General features: G+C 38.3%; 1 protein-coding gene and 1 non-coding gene across 2 annotated transcripts; both read left to right on the top strand.

Moving 5' to 3' along the window:
- Window positions 1–9,094: 9,094 nt before the first annotated feature.
- On the top strand, window positions 9,095–15,899 carry cd83 (CD83 molecule). The gene is made up of 5 exons (XM_028580280.1): window positions 9,095–9,218; window positions 9,601–9,737; window positions 11,133–11,361; window positions 13,107–13,210; window positions 14,895–15,899. The coding sequence occupies exons 1-5, from the start codon at window positions 9,173–9,175 to the stop codon at window positions 15,054–15,056; spliced, it is 678 nt and encodes a 225-aa protein (XP_028436081.1). The 5' UTR covers window positions 9,095–9,172; the 3' UTR covers window positions 15,057–15,899.
- A 4,035-nt stretch (window positions 15,900–19,934) lies between these two features.
- trnas-aga (transfer RNA serine (anticodon AGA)) lies at window positions 19,935–20,016 on the top strand. Its single transcript has one exon. It is a non-coding gene; the product is annotated as a tRNA-Ser (tRNA).
- Window positions 20,017–20,306: the final 290 nt, after the last annotated feature.

The raw sequence follows: 20,306 nt of genomic DNA, 5'->3' as shown, positions 1-20,306 counted from the left end.
GAGAACTAATTTGTTTGACTATAGGTAAATAAAGAAATCTATTTTCATATAAAAAAAAAAAAAAAAAAAAAGTGTTTTAAGCATAAACATGTTTTCAATCCCAAAAAACAAGTACAAAAGCACCATTATTATTTCCACAAACGACATTGTAATGTGCTCTTGGCTCTTTTTTAGGAAAATAATGCTTTTAATCAATAATAATAATTTGTATTGTAATTTGTAATGCCTAAACAACACCAGTTGAGTACCTCTAGAGGTTGCAGGACGCTTAATGTCCGGTGATTAGTGATTCAATTGGTTTTTAAAAAGGTCCGAGGCGGTCGTGAAGCAGGAAAGAGCATCATTAGAGCTTAAGTTGTTGAATTAAAAAAAAGGCCAATCTATCATCCAAGTTAATTGATTTAAATAAAAGATTAAATACAGAGACTAAAACTAAATGAAACCCATTAGAAATTGGAGATCTTTTCCATCATCAGCGATAAAAAAAAAGAAAAAAACGCCAAAATGCATCATTTTGAATGATTTGTCACCCTAGGGCTCAATAAGACATAAGATACAATATGAATGTTAAATTGACACATAACTTCCTAAAGATAAAACGTGAAACAGTAACTATGTTTTTATGACACGTTTGTCTGAAATTCTGTTTGAATAACAGATAAATTGAAGGGGATTAAGACATGTTTTATAACTTAATAAGTGTGATATGGTTAAATTTAGGTCAGAAAGAGCATAAAAATGTTGGTTATTTGATACATTTGGCTCACTGTGCAGCTCTACGTCAAACATTTCGATTATACGCATAAAACAAAATGACGGATTGAGACTTTAAAGTCACATAAGAGAACTCAGAAAGTCATCGTCACTTATTGAATTAGGCATTAATTGTTGCGAGATACACAACAATGTCAAACGATGTGTTTCTTTCCACATACCGGAGAATTTTAAAGTGATGGCGACAGTGTTAATTTCGTCAGACGAGACAAGATTAAATATGTTCGTCAACGACCTTTTTTTCCATGACTAAGACAAGACGACAAGACTGCATCAATGTCCAAAAACGCTGACTAAGACTAAATTAACATGCATTGTTGTTGACGAAACTAAAATGTTTTGCATAAGGCAAGGCAAGGCAAGGCAAGGCAGCTTTATTTGTATAGCACATTTCAGCAACAGGGCAATTCAAAGTGCTTTACATAAAACATTAAAGAGCAGTAAATAAAAACTAAGATAAAATCTCTCTTCATTTTCGTCTACAATCGTCTCTACTTTTCCATCATGAGATAGAATATTCTGCTGTTACTAGGGTTGGGTACCGAGATCCAGTGCTAATACGGCACCGACAGTGGTTGTTTTTGTCGTTTAACAGGAATTTACTGGTGAAATATTTGGTCGCATTTTACATCTAATGATATTGACAACAAATCAGAATGTGTCATTATAACTATTTGACTGAAATGGTTATCAGAAATGATCTCAGAAATAATTTATTTAAAAAATAAGACTAAAATGTTTTGACTAAAACTGGACTAAAATGACAAGACTTTTAGTTGACTAAAACTTGACTAACAAAAATAAGATAATGATGAAAAGAATGAAAGATATGTGAATGACTAAATATGACTAAAACTAACAAGGACATTTGGCACAAGACTAAGACTAAATTAAAAATAGGTGACAAAATTAACACTAGATGGCAAGAAACTAGGAAAACTAAGATGGAGAAAATAATGGAGTAGATAGAAAAGATAGTGTTGTGAAAGTGCAGGTAAAGTGTTCGCTTTATACATACTGTAGTTTAAAGAAGGAAATAGCTTATTTGGGGTTTCTTAAAAGTGCATTAAATTATTATTGTTTTAAATAACACTGCAGCAGACATATATTATATACATATTAAAAGTTATCTTTGCAGCTCAGGTAAAGTCAGTTCACTTTAGATATTACGTAGCTTTGATTAACGTAGCTAATACTACTTTGGTTTCCAGCTTAGAGAAACCTTTATAATTTTTATAATACTTAGTCTCCGCAACAGTTTGTCCATCTGGCTTTTTTTTTTAGTTATTTTTTTGTTTATTATTATTTATTGGTGCATTTTCAGCCTTTATTTTGACAGGACAGCTGAAGACATGAAAGGGGAGAGAGAGGGGGGAATGACATGCAGCAAAGGGCCGCAGTTCAGAGTCTAACCCCGGGCCCGCTGCGTCGAGAAGTAAACCTCGATATATGGGCGCCCGCTCTACCAACTGAGCTATCCGGGCACCCTCTACATCTGGCTTTTGAGCGATTTCTTCAATTCTTCAGTCATATTCATAAAAAAATACAATTTCCTTCATCATATTGTTCTTTTACTTATCTGGTTCTAGAGAACAATACAGCTTCCTGTCAGATGCTCTTTCCTCCTCCAACACTCTGAGACCTTCCTTCAAGTGCAAATTTTTTGATAACGATCCATTAAATTAGTCTTTTTAAAGGATTGGGACAAAGATATGTAGACGGTGAGAGTTTTTACAGTGCAAAATTAAAAGTTGTCAGTGCTTTCTATTTAGACTTTTACTTCTTTAATTAACGTCACAATTAAATGCCCTGAGATGAGACTGAACCTGAGAAACTGGACCCATAATACTGAACCATCTCAACAGAGCGGAATGTGTGTGGACATTTTGAAACTTTTGCTGGCTGTTACAAATCCCTTCTTCTTTTTTAAACTTTCCGTCTCATGACACTACAAACCTTTCTCTTAAAAATGATGGTCCCAAATATGAAACTGCATTCTTAATTACGTTACGCAAACATATTTTACACACATTGTAAAATGGTCTCAGTTTCAAACACGTGGATTACGTTGCAACTTGAAACCAAACTACTTGGTTAGGTATAGGAAAGGATCCTGGTTCATGTTAAAATAAGTTATATGTTTGTTGTGCAAATTAAGTTATATACACGTAAGCTTACATAAGTTAATGTTAACTTTTGGTTTCACCCGGGACACAAACAGGGGTCTTTCGGATTAAAGTCCCGTACTTGTTTGACCCATCCATCCACCCTGACCTCCTCCCTACACCGACTTTGATTAGAAACGTTTTTGTGATGCGTCAGAATACGTTTCCCTTGACGTGCAATAGAGAATGCAGTTTCGTTGTATGGGAAAGTAATTTTTAGGAGACTGGGCTGGACACTAAAATTCCTTCTTGTTCCTTAAAACCAATTCCAGTTAAAGAGTCAGTTCTGTCTGTTTGGGAACTTATAGTGTTACTCAAAGAAAACTACAAAAATTCTTTGGGATTAAAATCTTCTTAAAAAGCTGTTAAAATGTTGTTGTTTTTCTGGCTCGAAGAAATCAATCAACTTATTAATTTTGGCTTCACATTTAGTTTGTTAGTTTAGTTTAGTTTTTTGACTTGTAAACATCAAATTAGCGAAGTAGCTAACGTCCAGTTTAATGTGTCTGTCAGCTGCATGTAAACCCTTAAGGATAGTCCTAATAAATGAGGTATCCTCTTGTTAACTTCTGTACCTGAGGGTCCCCTTTGACCAAAGGACTTTTCATTCTCAGATTTAATAAAACTCAAAAGTTAGTACTGCCTATCTGAACTATCAAAATAAAGAAAATGAAAAACGGACTTCATAGACGTTCTGCTGGACTGTCTAGTACCGAAACATTGCAAATAACTGTACACTGTTGCATGTTGGACAGTAAGCATTTAGTTTCCATTTTTGATCTCTTCGTCCCCTTCGTGAATTAAATATGTGCAAAGTATTCATCAGTTCTGGGACTCTTAAACTCTTAAACTGAAATAGTAGTTTCACTAAAAATAACCTAAAGGTTTTTTTTTGGAGGCTTATAATCTTTAGAAAAAACTGTACTAAGTTGTTTAAATGTTTGCTGGTCAACTAGCTAGAGCGTTGTTTGTGTAGAGCTGGTGTGAATGAGATATCCGAGGCTGTATTTACTAAGAGTTTTGGTTGAGCACTCTCCAGCACTAAAACTGACCTGTAAGTGTATTTGTATAAATCCATTTTTAATTTTAGCAGCAGCATTTGGAACAAAAGAGGAACATTTGATGGGTGTACTTGGTTAATTATACTAGAAAAAAAATTGTAAATTGTCTTGATTTGCAGAAGAAGTCTAAATAGATATGTTAATAAACATGGAAACAACACTCTGTAGGTTTCTTAGTAAATACAGCCCTGAGAGAAGCACCAGTGAAATGATGTAAGTGTATAGTAGTATTTGCATAATGTGTTTCTCTAAATTTAATTCAAGTAGAAATTGTATGTAAAGGATTAACAATAGGAGACTAAAACAGATGTGCACGAGCTAAGCTGTGGCAGTTGAAGACAAACTAAATATAAATATACAGCACGCAAAAGCAAAGAAATACAGTACATTCGGTGAAAGTACTGAAACCTGTACCATCAAAAGCAGCGTTAGAGGAGACAACGGGTTGCCTCTGAGTTTGATTATACGAACTTTCGAACGATCACCAAAGCCAGCAGCAACAAACCAACCGACCCTGCAGCCAAAAGAGAAATAAGAAAGTTACCTCCCCAATGGATCAGAATCCCCCACACGTTACCAAATGAGTTTTTTTCCCAACCTGGACCCTATTTTCCTGTGTTTTTGTGTCTTAAATGACTGATGGGAACAACAATCTTTGACATCGGTCCAGTATTAAGCGAGATCGCTGCAGTGTAACATTAATGTCACCTTCAATTTCAACTAAAAGTGTTTTTTTTTGCCGCTGACAGACTCAGATTATTATTCTGTGTGTCTGACAACATTACGGAAAGGATCCCCTCAGAGATAGAGCTTTTTGTTAAAGAGTAAGATCCTTTTTGTGAAATAACACTGAAATGAAATAACACTGAAATCGCCATCACCAAACCCACCAGACTCCATTTAAAAAAAAACAGTAATTTTATTATCGTAAAACATACGTAATTCGAAGACGAGAGAAACTACATAAAACTACCAAAAACCGCCTTGGTTCATCTTTCCACTGTTCCAACAATCACCACTCTGGTTTGGTTGAAATAAACCCCTTTATTCATCCATTTAAATTGTAAAATGGGCTGGCTCTATACACGCATACACACTGTTTATGTAAATGGAGTCTGGTGGGTTTCGGTGATAGCGTTTGCGTGGCTAAGACCAGGTTGAAAAAAAATTAAACTATCCTTTAAAAGTGTTTCAGATGTCAAAATGTCATTCAAATAATGTCAGAAATCAACCTGTAGCACGAGATCCACCCTGATTTCCAGGGGCCATCTTGTCTGATGGAGAATCAGAGCACGGTTGGACGTAGTAGTAGATCCTTTCCTCTGCAGCCAAATTATTCTCCTGTAAACAGACCATGGATGTAAAATGAGAACCGGATACAGCATTGCTCAGTGGCTCAGTAAGCCAAAAAAGTTCAACTTCCGGCACTGCTTGCAAATTGCCAGTCCACGAACTAACGGGTGACGTCACTGCTAGGGTTGGGCATCGTCTGGATTTAAACAGTTCTGATTCTGAACCTGCGCGTGTTAAATTTGGAACCGACGATCGGATTCAAATCCAAATTTTACCTTACGACTCCAATTACAAAAAAACGAATCGTAATTTTTGAAACGATTCCAAGTGGTTCTCGATGCCCAATCCTAATCACTGCTGCTACATCAATTATGTTGTACTTGTTCCCGTGATTTATACTAATAATACACCGAGACAAATAAAGTCAAAGTTCAATAACAGGTTTGTGACCTACATCGCTGCACACCATCGCTGCGGTTATATTGACACATTTATCCACCGTCATCTGTCCGTTTTCGATCTTCATGCACGGAGGAAAGCACTTAGTGGAAGCACCGTTGGAGATGGCAAATGTCTGCAAGAATGAAAAAAGAAAATCACTCTATGAACAGTGAAAAATTTACCCAAACAATAAGCTGAGAAGGGGGACATTTTAATGGACTAATTGATCCAAATTGCAGCTGATATTAAGGTTCCCTGTGGAGTCGGATGGATTTTTTACCTCTAGTAACACCATGGAGCTGGTTTTTGTATAAGTGGATCACCGTTTTGTTATGCAAACATATTTTAGACACTTAAAAGATCATCGATATCAGTTTAAGCGTATGCTATATTTAGAATATTTTCAGCGCTCTAGCTTGCTGTCAGACGGCCCTTTACGACGGGGAACTGAAGCCGTTATCTCTTCAAAGCCACCAGACTCCTTAAAGAAAAACTGTTATTTTACCCCGCAGAACACGGGAGTTGCTGCTCCACCGCTGCCTCCGTCGGTTAGTTAGTTAGTGTTATTGTGTGACTTTGGTGAATCTGAACTATCCCTTTAAATCACCAAAGTCACACAATAACACTAACTAACTAACCGACGGAGGCAGCGGTGGAGCAGCAACTCCCGTGTTCTGCGAGGTAAAATCACTGTTTTTTTGTTAAAGGAGTCTGGTAGGCTTTGAAGTAGGGGTGTGCAAAAAAAATGTATTCACATTTGAATCGCAATTCAAGCTCTACCCATTCAAAATCGATAAATAGAATTCCAAAAATCAATATATTTTTTAATTTAAAAAAAGTATATCTACTGCAATCACATGGGAAAAAGTAACTACATTTACATGCTGTGAATCGAGAATCGTCTTTGAATCCAAAATTGATTTTGATTCAAAAATCGATTTTGAATTGAATCTTGAGCCTGAAAATTGATATCGAAATCAAATCATTTTCTGAATCATGCTTTGAAGACAGCAGAGATAACGGCTTCAGGTCCCCTTCAAAACATCTGGACTACTTGTATCCCTTTAAAGTAAAATATTATAACCGTAACGATATAAATGTGACGTGGAATGTGCTTTTTGTTTTTCATTCAGTTTTTGTAAAATAAAACGCAGAGTAATCGGGTGGCAGGTTGTGTTTGTATCTTTTTGAGGGGTTGAATAATAATTATAGGACATAAACTGAGTTTTGGAACAGATTGATTCGTATGAATAGACGTTCTGTATTGTAATGCATGCAGGGTGATTTTTATTACCTTGTTCTTTGCGCTCCATGAGGTTTTACAGTGTTCGTTGAACTCAATTGTCGGGGATCCACAGCAGGGATAAGGAGCGTGGCTCTCCTTCACTTCTGAGCCCACAGCCGCTGAAACTGTCCAGACAAAGAAAGAAAATACATTATTGTGAATTTGAAACCTCTGTTGTCATTTTTTCCCTCTCTTATTTAATTATTAGGAAAGACAAAACCTTTAAACTTGAACTGCAAACAAAACAAATTACTTTGAAGCTTATTTTTTGGGGGCTTTATTTCAGAGTGACAGTGGTTAGACAGGAAAGAGATTGAGGCGAAACGGCCGCACGTCGGATTCGTATCCGCGTCTGGGGCGTACGCTCTTACTGGGTGAGCCAGAAGTCGCCCCAACGATAACAAATAACGTTTAATGTGTAGCTACCTAAAAATCCAATGCACATAAAAAAAAGAAGAAAAAATTCCATTACGCGTTAGCTTGTTATGGTTTCTTATTTTTATTTTTATCCTGAGGTCTGGCAAACATTACGTAGCCTTGGTTTATTATATTATTATTATTATTAATTACATTTATATAGCGCTTTATCATAGACACTCAAAGCGCATTTGGGGGGAGGGGGGGGTGGGGACTGCTCTCTAACACCACTAATGTGTAGCACCCACCTGGGTGATGCACGGCAGCCATACAACGCCTTGCGACGCCAGACGCCAGAACGCTCACCACACATCAGCTAGTTAGGGAGGGGAACATATTTTTAGTGGTGGGGGAAACCGGAAAACCCGGAGAAAACATGCAAACTCCACACAGAAAGGCCTGGATTTGAACCCAGAACCTACTTGCTGTGAGGCCACAGCACTAACCACTGGGCCACCGTGCTGCCCATAATTATAAGGAACTAATTAAGCACTTAAAATACCACTTGCCTCTCTCATAGTGGGGATTTCCTTACTGGTTTAAAACATTTTCCCACTTTACGCTGGAAACTACCTGCGCGTGTTGCTGGGAAAGTTTGGGGAACCCCACAGCTATAGGATACTTTTACTTTCAATGAAACCTTTATACGGTCAATAGTTATGTAAACGCAACACTATGATGCCCGAATACCTTATTGTTACATGATTTAATAGTAAGCATTAGCTCGAGGCATCCCTAATAGATAAATATGACTATAGCAGTGACGAATTAAATAGTTAGTAAAATGTTGGTGCGGCTTCTGCAGCTAGAGGGACGCCATCTTACATGCATTACATTACAGGGTCATTGACGCTAACATTAGCTAAACTAAAAGGTTCACAGTGGTCACAAACCGTAACCATTCACAACTAAATAGTTTACAAAACATATGTAATGTTTAGATACAGTCACACTACTAATTGTTATATAATTCACTATTTAAAAAAAAACGCAAGCCGCTATCCCACAAAGTAACGCCAAACGTCATTCAAACATCCGTCAATTTAATATATTCTGTCTCGTAGCCCATGTTTTAAAGCAGGTAAAGCAATAACTTTAACATATTCTCTACATATACATGACCCGGTCTTTAATTCGGCTTGTGTCAAACTAATTTTTATATCTCAATTATCTTTTAAAACTCAGTCTAGTGTAAGTAATATGAAGGAGATTAACTGGCCGCTTTAAAAACGTGACATCTAAGTAAGGTTAAGAACAATCTTGCCGAAAATCACAACAACAACAATAATAATAATAATAATGAATCGCTGACTTATCATAACATACATTAAAGTGGAGATTAAGATTGTTTACTTACTCACCTAAAAGAAGTGAGCTGACGAAATATTTAACAGCGTTGCCGCACATAGCTATAGTGCTAATGAGATGATAATCACCACAGGCAGAATTTTTTTATTTTTTTTGCAGCATGGTAGGGGAAGACTCATGAATATTCATTAGGGAACTCATCCCTGAATGGCTAGTACTCGCTGCCTGCAACATCAACAAAAAAGTAGGAAACAGAGGGCACGTTACTCACGGCCTTTTATGTCCCTAACCCACGCCCACACGCCTTTGTATTGCTTTCATTTCCCCACATACAGTATATAAAAGGGACACGGCGGTCTCAGAAACTTCTCAAAGCTTCTGAGTCGTATTCTTCATCATCCTCATCATCATCATCATCATTCATCATCATGTCTCCAGAAATTATGAACCTTCCTCTGCTGTTGTCGCTGTTGTGTAAGTAGGCTATACTTTTTTTTTAAAACATTCACTATTTAACGTTTAATAATGCATTGTAATCTAAGTCACTGCATGTACATTTAATCCGATAGTTACTGTATACCTGCTGTGTTTAAAAGAAGAACGGACTGCATCTGTAAGTGATAGCTATTGTGCCATAACCTTATATATCTATGCCATAACCAGACCACTCCGCCAGATGGACCGAAAACTGGAGCTCGCGAGATTAGGACGGTCTCACGAGGCTAATAGTGCCAATAGACAGAAGTACTTTAACGTATTGAGTGTCTTTTCTGTGTCTTAAGTTAAACCTCTTAATATTGAAGGTTTTACCCACATTATATTATTATAATTGGATGTGTTTTTGTGTCCCCGCCAGGTGTGTGTCTCGCTGCGGGCATGGCGGTCCCCGACAACACATTGCAGGTTGTATCGTATTCCGGTGCGGACTGTGATCTTCAGTGCACGGCTAAGTCCAAGCCCGGTGTCCAGTACAGAGCTGTGAGGTGGTACAAGGTAAAGGACTGCACTTATGTCAACTTAAGAACAAAACTACTTTATTGTCGTTTAGATTGTATAGTGTAAAATGCTCCAGGAAGGAGAAACCACTTCTCATTGGCTGGATTGAATTCAAATTCTTTAGCCTTCTTTCTGTTTCACTCTGCTTCTGAAAGTGCAGCCCTGGTACCAACTTGTGTTTATAGATAGACTTTGTTTCTGGCAGCTATTGAAGTAAAAACGGTCACAGTGAAGGAAGTATTTATAGAGATATTAGCAGAGGGGGGAAAAGCCTGAAAATACCAAAATAACACAACTAGAACAAATAAAAGTCCTGAATTCAAAATAATACTTCAGTAAAAAAAAAAGTTCTTATCAGCAAAATGTACTTAAAGCATCAAAAGTAAAAGCACTTAGTGTGCAGAATGACTTCTTGCTCAGTGTTACATTATTATAAAACATATGTACATTCATTTTTAATCACTAACAAATAAGTATAAGAGCATTTTAATGTTCATCCATGTGGAGCCAATTTCAAAAACTCCTAATAATCTGAATGTGCAAAGTAACTGATGTTGTCATATACATGTAGTGGAGTAAAAAGCACAATATTGGCTAGTGGAGTAATATAAATTAAATATAAATATGTGCAGTGTATTAGCAGTTACCTTATAAGAGCAGAATTAATATGGCTATGTAATATGAACAATGAATGAACAACGTGCAGATATGTTCAATGTAGTAGCAGTAACATTATAATAGTAGTAAGAATAATATAGATAAATGCAGTGTATTAACAGAATGTATTATAAGAAAAACAGAATAAAATATGGATTTTCAGTATGAACCATATAGACAGATGTGTACAGTATGTACAGCTATGTGCAGTGTGGAAACAGTATCGCTGTAGTGCAGAAACAGTAACATTATAAGAGTAGTGAGAATAAGTGTATGTTCAGGATGAATAGTATGAAGTATGAATAGTATTTAGTAGGGCTGCCACCTCTTAGTCGATTAGTCATTTTTTATGCTTATTTATGCTTAATTAGTCATTTCCAAGAAACTTATGAGCACATTTATAGTAAACACAAGATTTAAAGTGGTGCTTTTGCAGGATTAATTGTGGAGAAACTCAATCAACTAATCGATTAGTTGACAAAATTGTAAAATTGTTAGTCGACTAAGAATTTCTTTAGTCGAGGACAGCCCTATTATTTAGACTTCAAATTTACGATAACATCAATTGTTTTTTTAGTCTTGCTTTCTGTTATGTTACTTTATAGTTTAACATTTGGTGTGTTATGGTCGGCTCAGTTACATCCCACCACTGATTACAGTTTTTAGTGCAAATGGTTTTCACGTTGAACAGCGTAGTTGCACACGACTCTAACAAAGTCCCGATGTTTGTCCCAGGTCGGAGAGCCTCCGTCCTCTCGTCTCAGCGGCCTTTTGACCAAAGACCTCCCGGACGGCCCCACGCGTTGGTACAGCGGCGTGGAGCGAGAGGTGATGCTGCTCGGCGAGTCCCGCAACATCATCCTGACCAACGTGACGTGCGGTGACGCCGGACTGTACACCTGTCACCTGGCGGCGCCCGTCGGGGAGCAGAACCAGGACGGAGAGGTGCTGCTCACTCTCGCAGGTAAACGGAGACCTTCATCTGCCCGAAAAAAAGAAAAAACGGCCACATAAGTCGTTACAAGCAGCAATTACGACCTATGTTTAGGTTTTAAAGTGGCGGAGCCCTCTAGTGGCCATGGTAGCTGTGACCGGAGCAAAGCAGGAAGCAAGGTGACGTAGTATAGAGTGCCAAGTTCTGCATGAGGAAGCAGAAACAGGACTCGCACCCAGGGGACCGGCTCCGTGTCTGTTTGAAAATGAAACTATATATAGGCAACTATCTGAAACTCAATTTTTAGCTGCCGAGAGGCTGAGTAGGGGACTAACTAATAGAGCTGCAACGATTAATCGATTAATCGATTAGTTGTCGACTTTTAAATTAATCGCCAACTATTTTGATAATCGATTAGTCGGTTTGAGTCAATTTTTTTTAAGACAAAAGTAAAAAATTCTCTGATTCCAGCTGTGTTTAATGTGAATATTGTTCTAGTTTCTTCTCTCCTCTGTGACATTAAACTGAATATCTTTGAGTTGTGGACAAAACAAGACATTTGAGGACCTCATCTTGGGCTTTTTGGGAAACACTGATCCACATTTCTGACTATTTTCTGACATTTTATAGCCCAAACAACTAATCGATTAATCGAGAAAATAATGAACAGATGAATCGATTATGAAAATAATCGTTAGTTGCAGCCCTACTAACTAACTGATAATGATCATGCATCCAACGAAATGCTGTCCAAAAGTCACGATCAACGGGATATGTAAAGCGGGAAAACAGCGGCCAGCTAAACTATGACTTCCCCCGCCCAACCCCCCGCCCCCTCTCCCACCCCTCCCGCCCCCTCTCCCATTCACAAAACCAAAACAGGTGAACGGATATGACTCTTGCTTCCTCCGCCCCCGCACGCTGCCCTAATCACCATAAGTGACTAAAGGGAAATGTGTTCAAAATAACAGAACTACACCTGGCTCTTACACTAACTCCACGGAACAAACGGAGCCACGTCACATTCAGCGTCACGTGTCTAACCGGAAGTGATGTAACGTCACATTTTAACACCAAACCATATTCTTTTCATCATCATACATAGATAGATAGATAGATAGATAGATACTTTATTCATCCCGAGGGACATTTTAGGCATCCACAAGCTTAGACAACCATAACACAACAAACACACATACACCCATATATCTCACATACATAAAAATCACTCACAGAAATTTAAATATTTAACAATTTGTGAAGTGATTACAAAGGTCTGGTATGGACTGACCATGTGATGTAATGACCATGATAAGGTGCTGTGGTAGACTGTGTGCAATGGTGGCAGTGTAAAAGTGAACAGTGCAGGGATTGAACAGTACTTAGTCAACTTAGTAGTTTTGGTGCCTTAAACTTAAACCTAACCTTAAACTTAAACCTAACCTTAAACTTAAACCTAACCATAAACTTAAACCTAACCAAACGATGTATAATGGCAAACTTTACGTTCTCTGGTTTAGATATGAGGGCGGAAGACGACCGATATCATTAGATTGGGAGTAAAAAAACAATTTTATTACCACATCTTCATCATCGTCTAGTCTGCCGATTGTTTTTTTTAAGCTGCTGGTCTCAACCGGTTCTCGAGATTTCTGCGCGTCTTGCCAGACTAAATGTGCTTAGCTCAACCGCTGCTAAAGCCTTTAAAATGTACACAAACAGGAAGCCATGCACGTTTGAACTTGAGTAACTTCAATTTCTGTTTTGATTTTCAGATTGTGTCGACCTTCCCACGGAAAATCTGATGACGGACACTTACCTTGTGATTTCCGCCACAGTGGTGCTGATGCTGGCACTTGTGATATTCCTCATAAGCTATGTAAGTCATGGAGTCTACACACACACACACACACACACACACACACACAGAGGTTTGTGCAACTGTCTTTGTGGGGACCCGTCATTGACATAATGCATTCCCTAGCCCCTTACTCTAACCTTTACCATCACCACTAAATGCCTAACCTTAACCCTTACCCTCACCTTAACCATCACCACTAAATGCCTAACCTTAACCCTTACCCTCACCTTAACCATCACAACTAAATGCCTAACCTTAACCCTTACCCTCAACTTAACCATCACAACTAAATGCCAAACCTTAACCCTTACCCTCACCTTAACCATCACCACTAAATGCCAAACCTTAACCCTTACCCTCACCTTAACCATCACCACTAAATGCCAAACCTGCCCCTCACCTAACCATCACCACTAAATGCCTAACCTTACCCTCCTAAACCTTAACCATCACAACTAAATGCCTAACCTTAACCCTTACCCTAACCTTAACCATCACAACTAAATGCCTAACCTTTAACCCTTACCCTAACCTTAACCATCACAACTAAATGCCTAACCTTAACCCTTACCCTAACCTTAACCATCACAACTAAATGCCTAACCTTAACCCTTACCCTAACCTTAACCATCACAACTAAATGCCTAACCTTTAACCCTTACCCTAACCTTAACCATCACAACTAAATGCCTAACCTTAACCCTTACCCTAACCTTAACCATCACAACTAAATGCCTAACCTTAACCCTTACCCTAACCTTAACCATCACAACTAAATGCCTAACCTTAACCCTTACCCTAACCTTAACCATCACAACTAAATGCCTAACCTTAACCCTTACCCTAACCTTAACCATCACAACTAAATGCCTAACCTTAACCCTTACCCTAACCTTAACCATCACAACTAAATGCCTAACCTTAACCCTTACCCTCACCTTAACCATCACCACTAAATGCCAAACCTTAACCCTTACCCTCACCTTAACCATCACCACTAAATGCCTAACCTTAACCCTTACCCTAACCTTAACCATCACAACTAAATGCCTAACCTTAACCCTTACCCTAACCTTAACCATCACAACTAAATGCCTAACCTTAACCCTTACCCTAACCTTAACCATCACAACTAAATGCCTAACCTTAACCCTTACCCTAACCTTAACCATCACAACTAAATGCCTAACCTTAACCCTTACCCTAACCTTAACCATCACAACTAAATGCCTAACCTTAACCCTTACCCTAACCTTAACCATCACAACTAAATGCCTAACCTTTAACCCTTACCCTCACCCTAACCATAACCTAATTCTATCCCTAATCCTAAAACCAAGTCTTAACCCTCAAACAGCCCTTTAACCTTGTGGGGTCCAGCATTTTGGTCCCACAAAGTTGTCGGGACCCCACAATTATACTGGGCTCCCGGTTTTTGGACCCCACGAATATAGTTAAACAAGCACACACACACACACACACACACACACACACACACACACACACACACACTAATGCCTGGGAACTTTTTCATAACAGCATTTAAATGGTTGACAGCTACCAACGTTTCTCTAACAACCCAGTTTACATGGATTCACTTAATGATCAGTTTGTTGTTCTTAACTCTTGAGCGACGACGCAAAGCTACGCTGTCGCACTTCCTTCCTCCTCTAAATGTGTATTTTCCGTGTCTCCACCACAGGGCAGTTTGAAGAATATGATCAAAGAAGGAAACCGGAGAACAATCAAAGAAACTGTGTTGAAGGCACCGCTCAAACCGCTTAACAAAGAGGACTTGAAGTTGATCTACACTCTGGGTCCTAAAGTGTCTAAGGCACCCACGATGAAGCATGTCTGCGTTTGAAGACGGAAGATCGTTCTGGAAAACTGCCGAAGAAAGACCGGTTGACCTGGAAGACCACCCCACACAAATAGCTTCTTTTTTTTAGCGTAAAAGAATCAACATCTTTACGTTACAACATCTATAACTTGTCCTCAGTTACGGCCGTTGTGATTAAACGTATGAATTAGTGACATTTCTGAAAAAATCTTCTAAAATCCAGTTTGGACAGCATGAGCAAGAGGACCATCACGTTTTAACCTACAAATTCACCTGCAGAATGAGAGTGGAACGCTAAAGGATAATCCCTCCAATAAGCGTCAGACCAATCGGTATTATTGGACAACTTTTAATCGCAATCACTCACTAATTAAATGACCCCCACCCCCCCCCCTCCCCTACTTTTAAAATCCTCCAGCCGAAGACAAGGACTACCTCATAGAAAACTCTTAAGAAGCTAAAATAAATGTGGGCACAGAGCGGGATCTTCGTCCCCCGAGAGGCCAGACATGTGATACTGGACTGGGGCAGCTGGTCAGCGGGGCTGCTGTGGCTCAGGAGGTGGACCAGGTAACAGCAGGTTGGGGGTTCGATCCCTGGCCCCTCCTGTCCACGCGTGGAAGTGTCCCTGGACAAAACACTGAACCCCAAATTGCTCACAGCACTTTGTAGTGTGTGTGTGTGTGTGTGTGTGTGTGTGTGTGTGTGTGTGTGTGTGTGTGTGTGTGTGTGTGTGTGTGTGTGTGTGTGTGTGTGGGTACTGATAATGACAGAGTAGTTTGGTATAAAAGGCTGCAGGAAGACTCAGCTCGATTTGTGCCAGTTCTCATTAATATTCAACGAGCTTAGCTGTTTGAATCTGATTGGCTAACAGCTAGCCAATGAGAGCCTGGCTATCAGCTCAGGCAATATGATGTCAGACTGACCAGCTTTTGTAATTGGCCAGATTTCATGATCTCATTTTTTTGCGACAAAATGATGGTTTGTGTGGCCTTTTCGCCAGCGTATCAATGACCTCACGTCTCCGTGGTGCAACCCAACATCAACACAACTTTAGTATCAAAGTAATTAGTTTCAACGTATCTATTCACACCGGAACATACGATAGTACTTACGCACAGCTGGTGCAACAGACCGCAGAGAACCTTTTCCCTGTTTGAATGTGAACAGTTTTTCTGTAGAGTTAATACCACACTTATCTTCCAAGATATATGTACGTTAGGCAGTGTGCAGGAGTTTCTTTGCAACTTTTGACCTACTCGTTCTTCTCCTATACGCACCTGTCTCATGTTATAGATGTGCAAAGAATTTTTTTTCTGTTCTATTGTTGCATACATTCAACTTTCCATGTGTTAGAGACCGAACGTTTTATTTCTTTCTCTCAAACGTTGCACAGTCTCCAGTGTCTGTAGCTCTTTAGGGCCCCTCGATCTCTGACGCTTCAGGACGGACGGACACTCGCTTTATTTTGTATTCTTGTCGAGATGCTAAACTTTTTAAAAGAAACGCGCGGCTAAACAGCTGCAGGATGTCGAGCTGAATCGTAGGAAGTTGCACGTGTTAACGGGGCAACTTTATCCTGTTGTCAGGAAGATGAATGGGAAAGGATTACAATCAGGTGGGACTGATAAAGAAGAGAATGGCTGTTAAAACGACTGATAACGAAGCTAAAACACCCCTCTGGATTATAGGAGCCATTACTGAATCTTATTTCTTTCACTAAGTTGTTTCCGAGTCTGTTCATTTCTATTCTAAAACATGCAATTGTGTTATAAATATGGCATGCAGCATCACATCAGACAGAGCAGTCTATGTTCTATAAATCTCTATATCTTTAACTACAGATGCTTTTGGCCACAGGGAGAAGCGAGCCTTTCAAATGAAGAACTGAAAAGGATTACGCCTGTTCTGTGTGCTATTTATTTTATATGACCTTTATTTATGACACACTGGGGGAAAACCCGACGAACAGCATGTCTGGGCTTTTCTTTTTTTAAATGTAGCACTTCTCCTTTTACATGACACGTAAAGCCACTGGAATTTGTGACGACATGTTTTGTTTTTGAAAAAAAAAAAAAAAAGGAAACTATGTTTTATGCCTGTGTTTATGTCTCCATTGTCAAATACTGATGTAAGTTGTTGTTTAGTTAAAACTGCACTTTAAAATGTTACTCATTATTTTCTATGGATGCTATTTGTTCCTTAAAAAAGAACGTTGGAAATTCATTGAAATGTGTTTTATCCCAGTTGTTTTTCTTATCTCAATGCCACTTGTAAAGTTTTTACACAGATACAGATAGGGATACAGTTGTGCTTATAAGTTTACACACCCATGCTAAAGTTGATTAAAACATTTTGGAAATTGACCTTAATGCCTTAATTAAAAAAATAGGAAAAATCCAACCTTTAAGGACACTGATTATCTTTGTGAATGGATAATGTATCGTAAATAAATAAATGTTCTTCCTTAAAATACAGGGGGCATAAGTCAGTCCACCCCTATGTTAAATCCCCATAGAGGCAGGTGTGTTTATTTTTAGAGGCCAGTTATTTCATGGATCCAGGATACTATGCATCCTGATAGAGTTCCTTCCTTTTGGAATTAAAATAGCCCCCCCACATCATCACATACCCTTCACCATACCTGGAGATTGGCATGGGGTACTTTCCATAAACGGTACACACTGACATTACTACTGTGGGTGATTGGGAAACCCCATGACCCACAGTATTAATGTCAGTTTAGCTTTCATTTTTTGGGGAAGTTAACATCTTCTCTAACAAAACCACATTCTGTTTCCTTTGCTCAGGCGTATGTTTGCAGAAGCTAACCATATAGCCTGTACTTTTTCTACCACCCGCAATGTCACACTTTACTATCGCCTAATCGTTTTTTCAATGCAGCGGGGCTTTTTCAAAAAATAACACTTCCTGTAAAACGGAGCGATTGCAAGCAAAGGTCGTCAGGTGTGTTCACTGGTAGTGAAGTTTAGTAATTGTGACCCTGTTAGATCCCCCAATCTTCTAGTCAGTGACTAAAAACTCAGTGACTCTTTGACAGATTGTTGTTAGATGTGAGATGGTGTCAAACTTTTGTCTTTTTTAAAAATCTTCTAGCAGTACAGAATAGCGTGTCTGTATTCGTCGCTGTGGTGGTGTCTCTGTGTGTGCCTATGTGTTGTTGATGCGTCCGGGTGTGTGTCTATGCCCTTTGACCTGTGTCTACAGTGTATGCCATCAACCTGCCAGTTGTCATCATCTAGAGTAGTGGTTGCGTCATTTATGCTTGTCTGTGCCTATGTCTTTCTGGTTGTATGTGTATTTGTTGTATTTTTGTAGCATATCTATTGTTTTTAAGCCATCAACCTGCTATAGGGACTGCAGATGAAAATTAGCCTGTATGGCTAAATCTGGCACATTTACATGTTGGACCTTGTACTTATGTTGATTAATGTGCGTTGTGCGCCTTTTAAATAAAGAAATCAAAAACAAACAAAAAAGTATTTACGCTCATTATGCAAACAACTAGGCTTACTAAATGAAACAATTATAGATTATCAGTGAAAATAACAATTCATCTGATGTATAAAACTGACATATAAAGCACATATAGAGCTTATACTCAGCTATGGAAGCTAAATGACTGCAGTGAAGCCACATGTTACTGGCACACACTCACACACACACACACACACATTATACATTAAATAAGAAAATTATATACAGGATTACAGTAACTAACCAAACGTTATTTCAATTTTTCAATTTTCAGAACCAGAAAAAGGTTTATTTTTCAAGGAATTTTTACAAGGAATTTGACTTGATGGTTGGTGCATACATAAACAATCAATCAAACATAGTGATTGAACATTAATATGAAATAAACACTAGCTAAATACAGAAAAATATATATACAAAAGAAGATAGTTGTTAACATAAGAAAAAAAATAATAGGCTGAATAGGTTTAGTGCAGAATGAAAACAATATATAGTATGTATAATATAATATAATATAATATCATATTATTAAGATTTACAGTCTGGAGGCTGCACTTTCAGGAAACGCATTTCTAGACCTTTCCACCTTTCCTCACCTAACGTTACTAAAGTCGGGAGTTAAGACCGCAAAGGTGGACAGATCTTTACTAATATTTCCCTCAGTTTGGTGGACGACAAGACCAACAAGAAAGAGGACTGTGTGAGTAGGTTACTGATTGTGAATAAAATAATTGCATTTGAATTGTTGAAGGCTAACGCTGAAAACAATTCTGGTGTTTTCAATTGGACATCAAAGTAAAGGTTAGCTAGCTGAGCTAGCATGTGAGATAGTTAGCTCATGGATGTAGCCTGTAGCTAACGGGAACTTTGATAGTTTCTTTCCCCACAAAACTTGATTTGTAAATTCTCACAAACATGTGACACAAACTACAATTATTAAACAATTCAGCATCATAGCTACTAAAGAATATAAGACTAATCTTTTTTTTCAGTAAGGCAGTACATCATGTTAACTTAACTTATGATAGCTTGCTAACGCTAACTAGCCTAATGTGGTATTTGCTGAAAACAGGCTATTTCATTTGTCCACTAGAGGGCACTAGGATCATTTCTTCGTGACTCTTTTAATAACTGCTATTTTATTTTCGAGCAAAGACTTTACATACAAATGTAATTTTATTTATATAACTTTCTAACTACTGTTAGTAATACTAGTTTTTTTTTACGGTAAGATAACATAGGAAAATCAAATCCTGAACAATTAGCTGTAATACCATATTCAAAGCAGCTGTGAACATGTTCATGAACTCAGAGACAACTCATATCAGGAGTCATTCTTTCATACCTCTGGTTTGTATATATTACTGTTGTAAACCTGTTTGATAACCCATGTAATGTCATCCGGTTGTCGTGGCCGAGTGGTTAAGGCGATGGACTAGAAATCCATTGGGGTCTCCCCGCGCAGGTTCGAATCCTGCCGACAACGATGATAATTTTTTTCTTTTCTTGAATCAAAAAACGTCTGTTTCCCTTCACATTTATCTAACAACAGCGTATCCTTTGGTGGTATTTTGGCACTAATTTGTTATGCCCTAACGTTGTGCTAACGCAGAATTAGAAAATAATGGTACTTATGTGCACAGTTTCAAAACAAAATCCTTAGATGTCGTTAAAGCCGTTAAGCGTACAGAACGTAGCTTGTTAATGTCATTTCTTTGATGTATTATTATAAACATTATGTTTTCCAACCTAGCTGCTTATTATGTTGCTTTTACA

Source organism: Perca flavescens, chromosome 6 (assembly GCF_004354835.1).
Source record: "Perca flavescens isolate YP-PL-M2 chromosome 6, PFLA_1.0, whole genome shotgun sequence".
NCBI lineage: Eukaryota > Metazoa > Chordata > Actinopteri > Perciformes > Percidae > Perca > Perca flavescens.
Note: the sequence above shows the minus strand (reverse complement) of the source record. Positions and strands in the feature narration are given on the sequence as shown.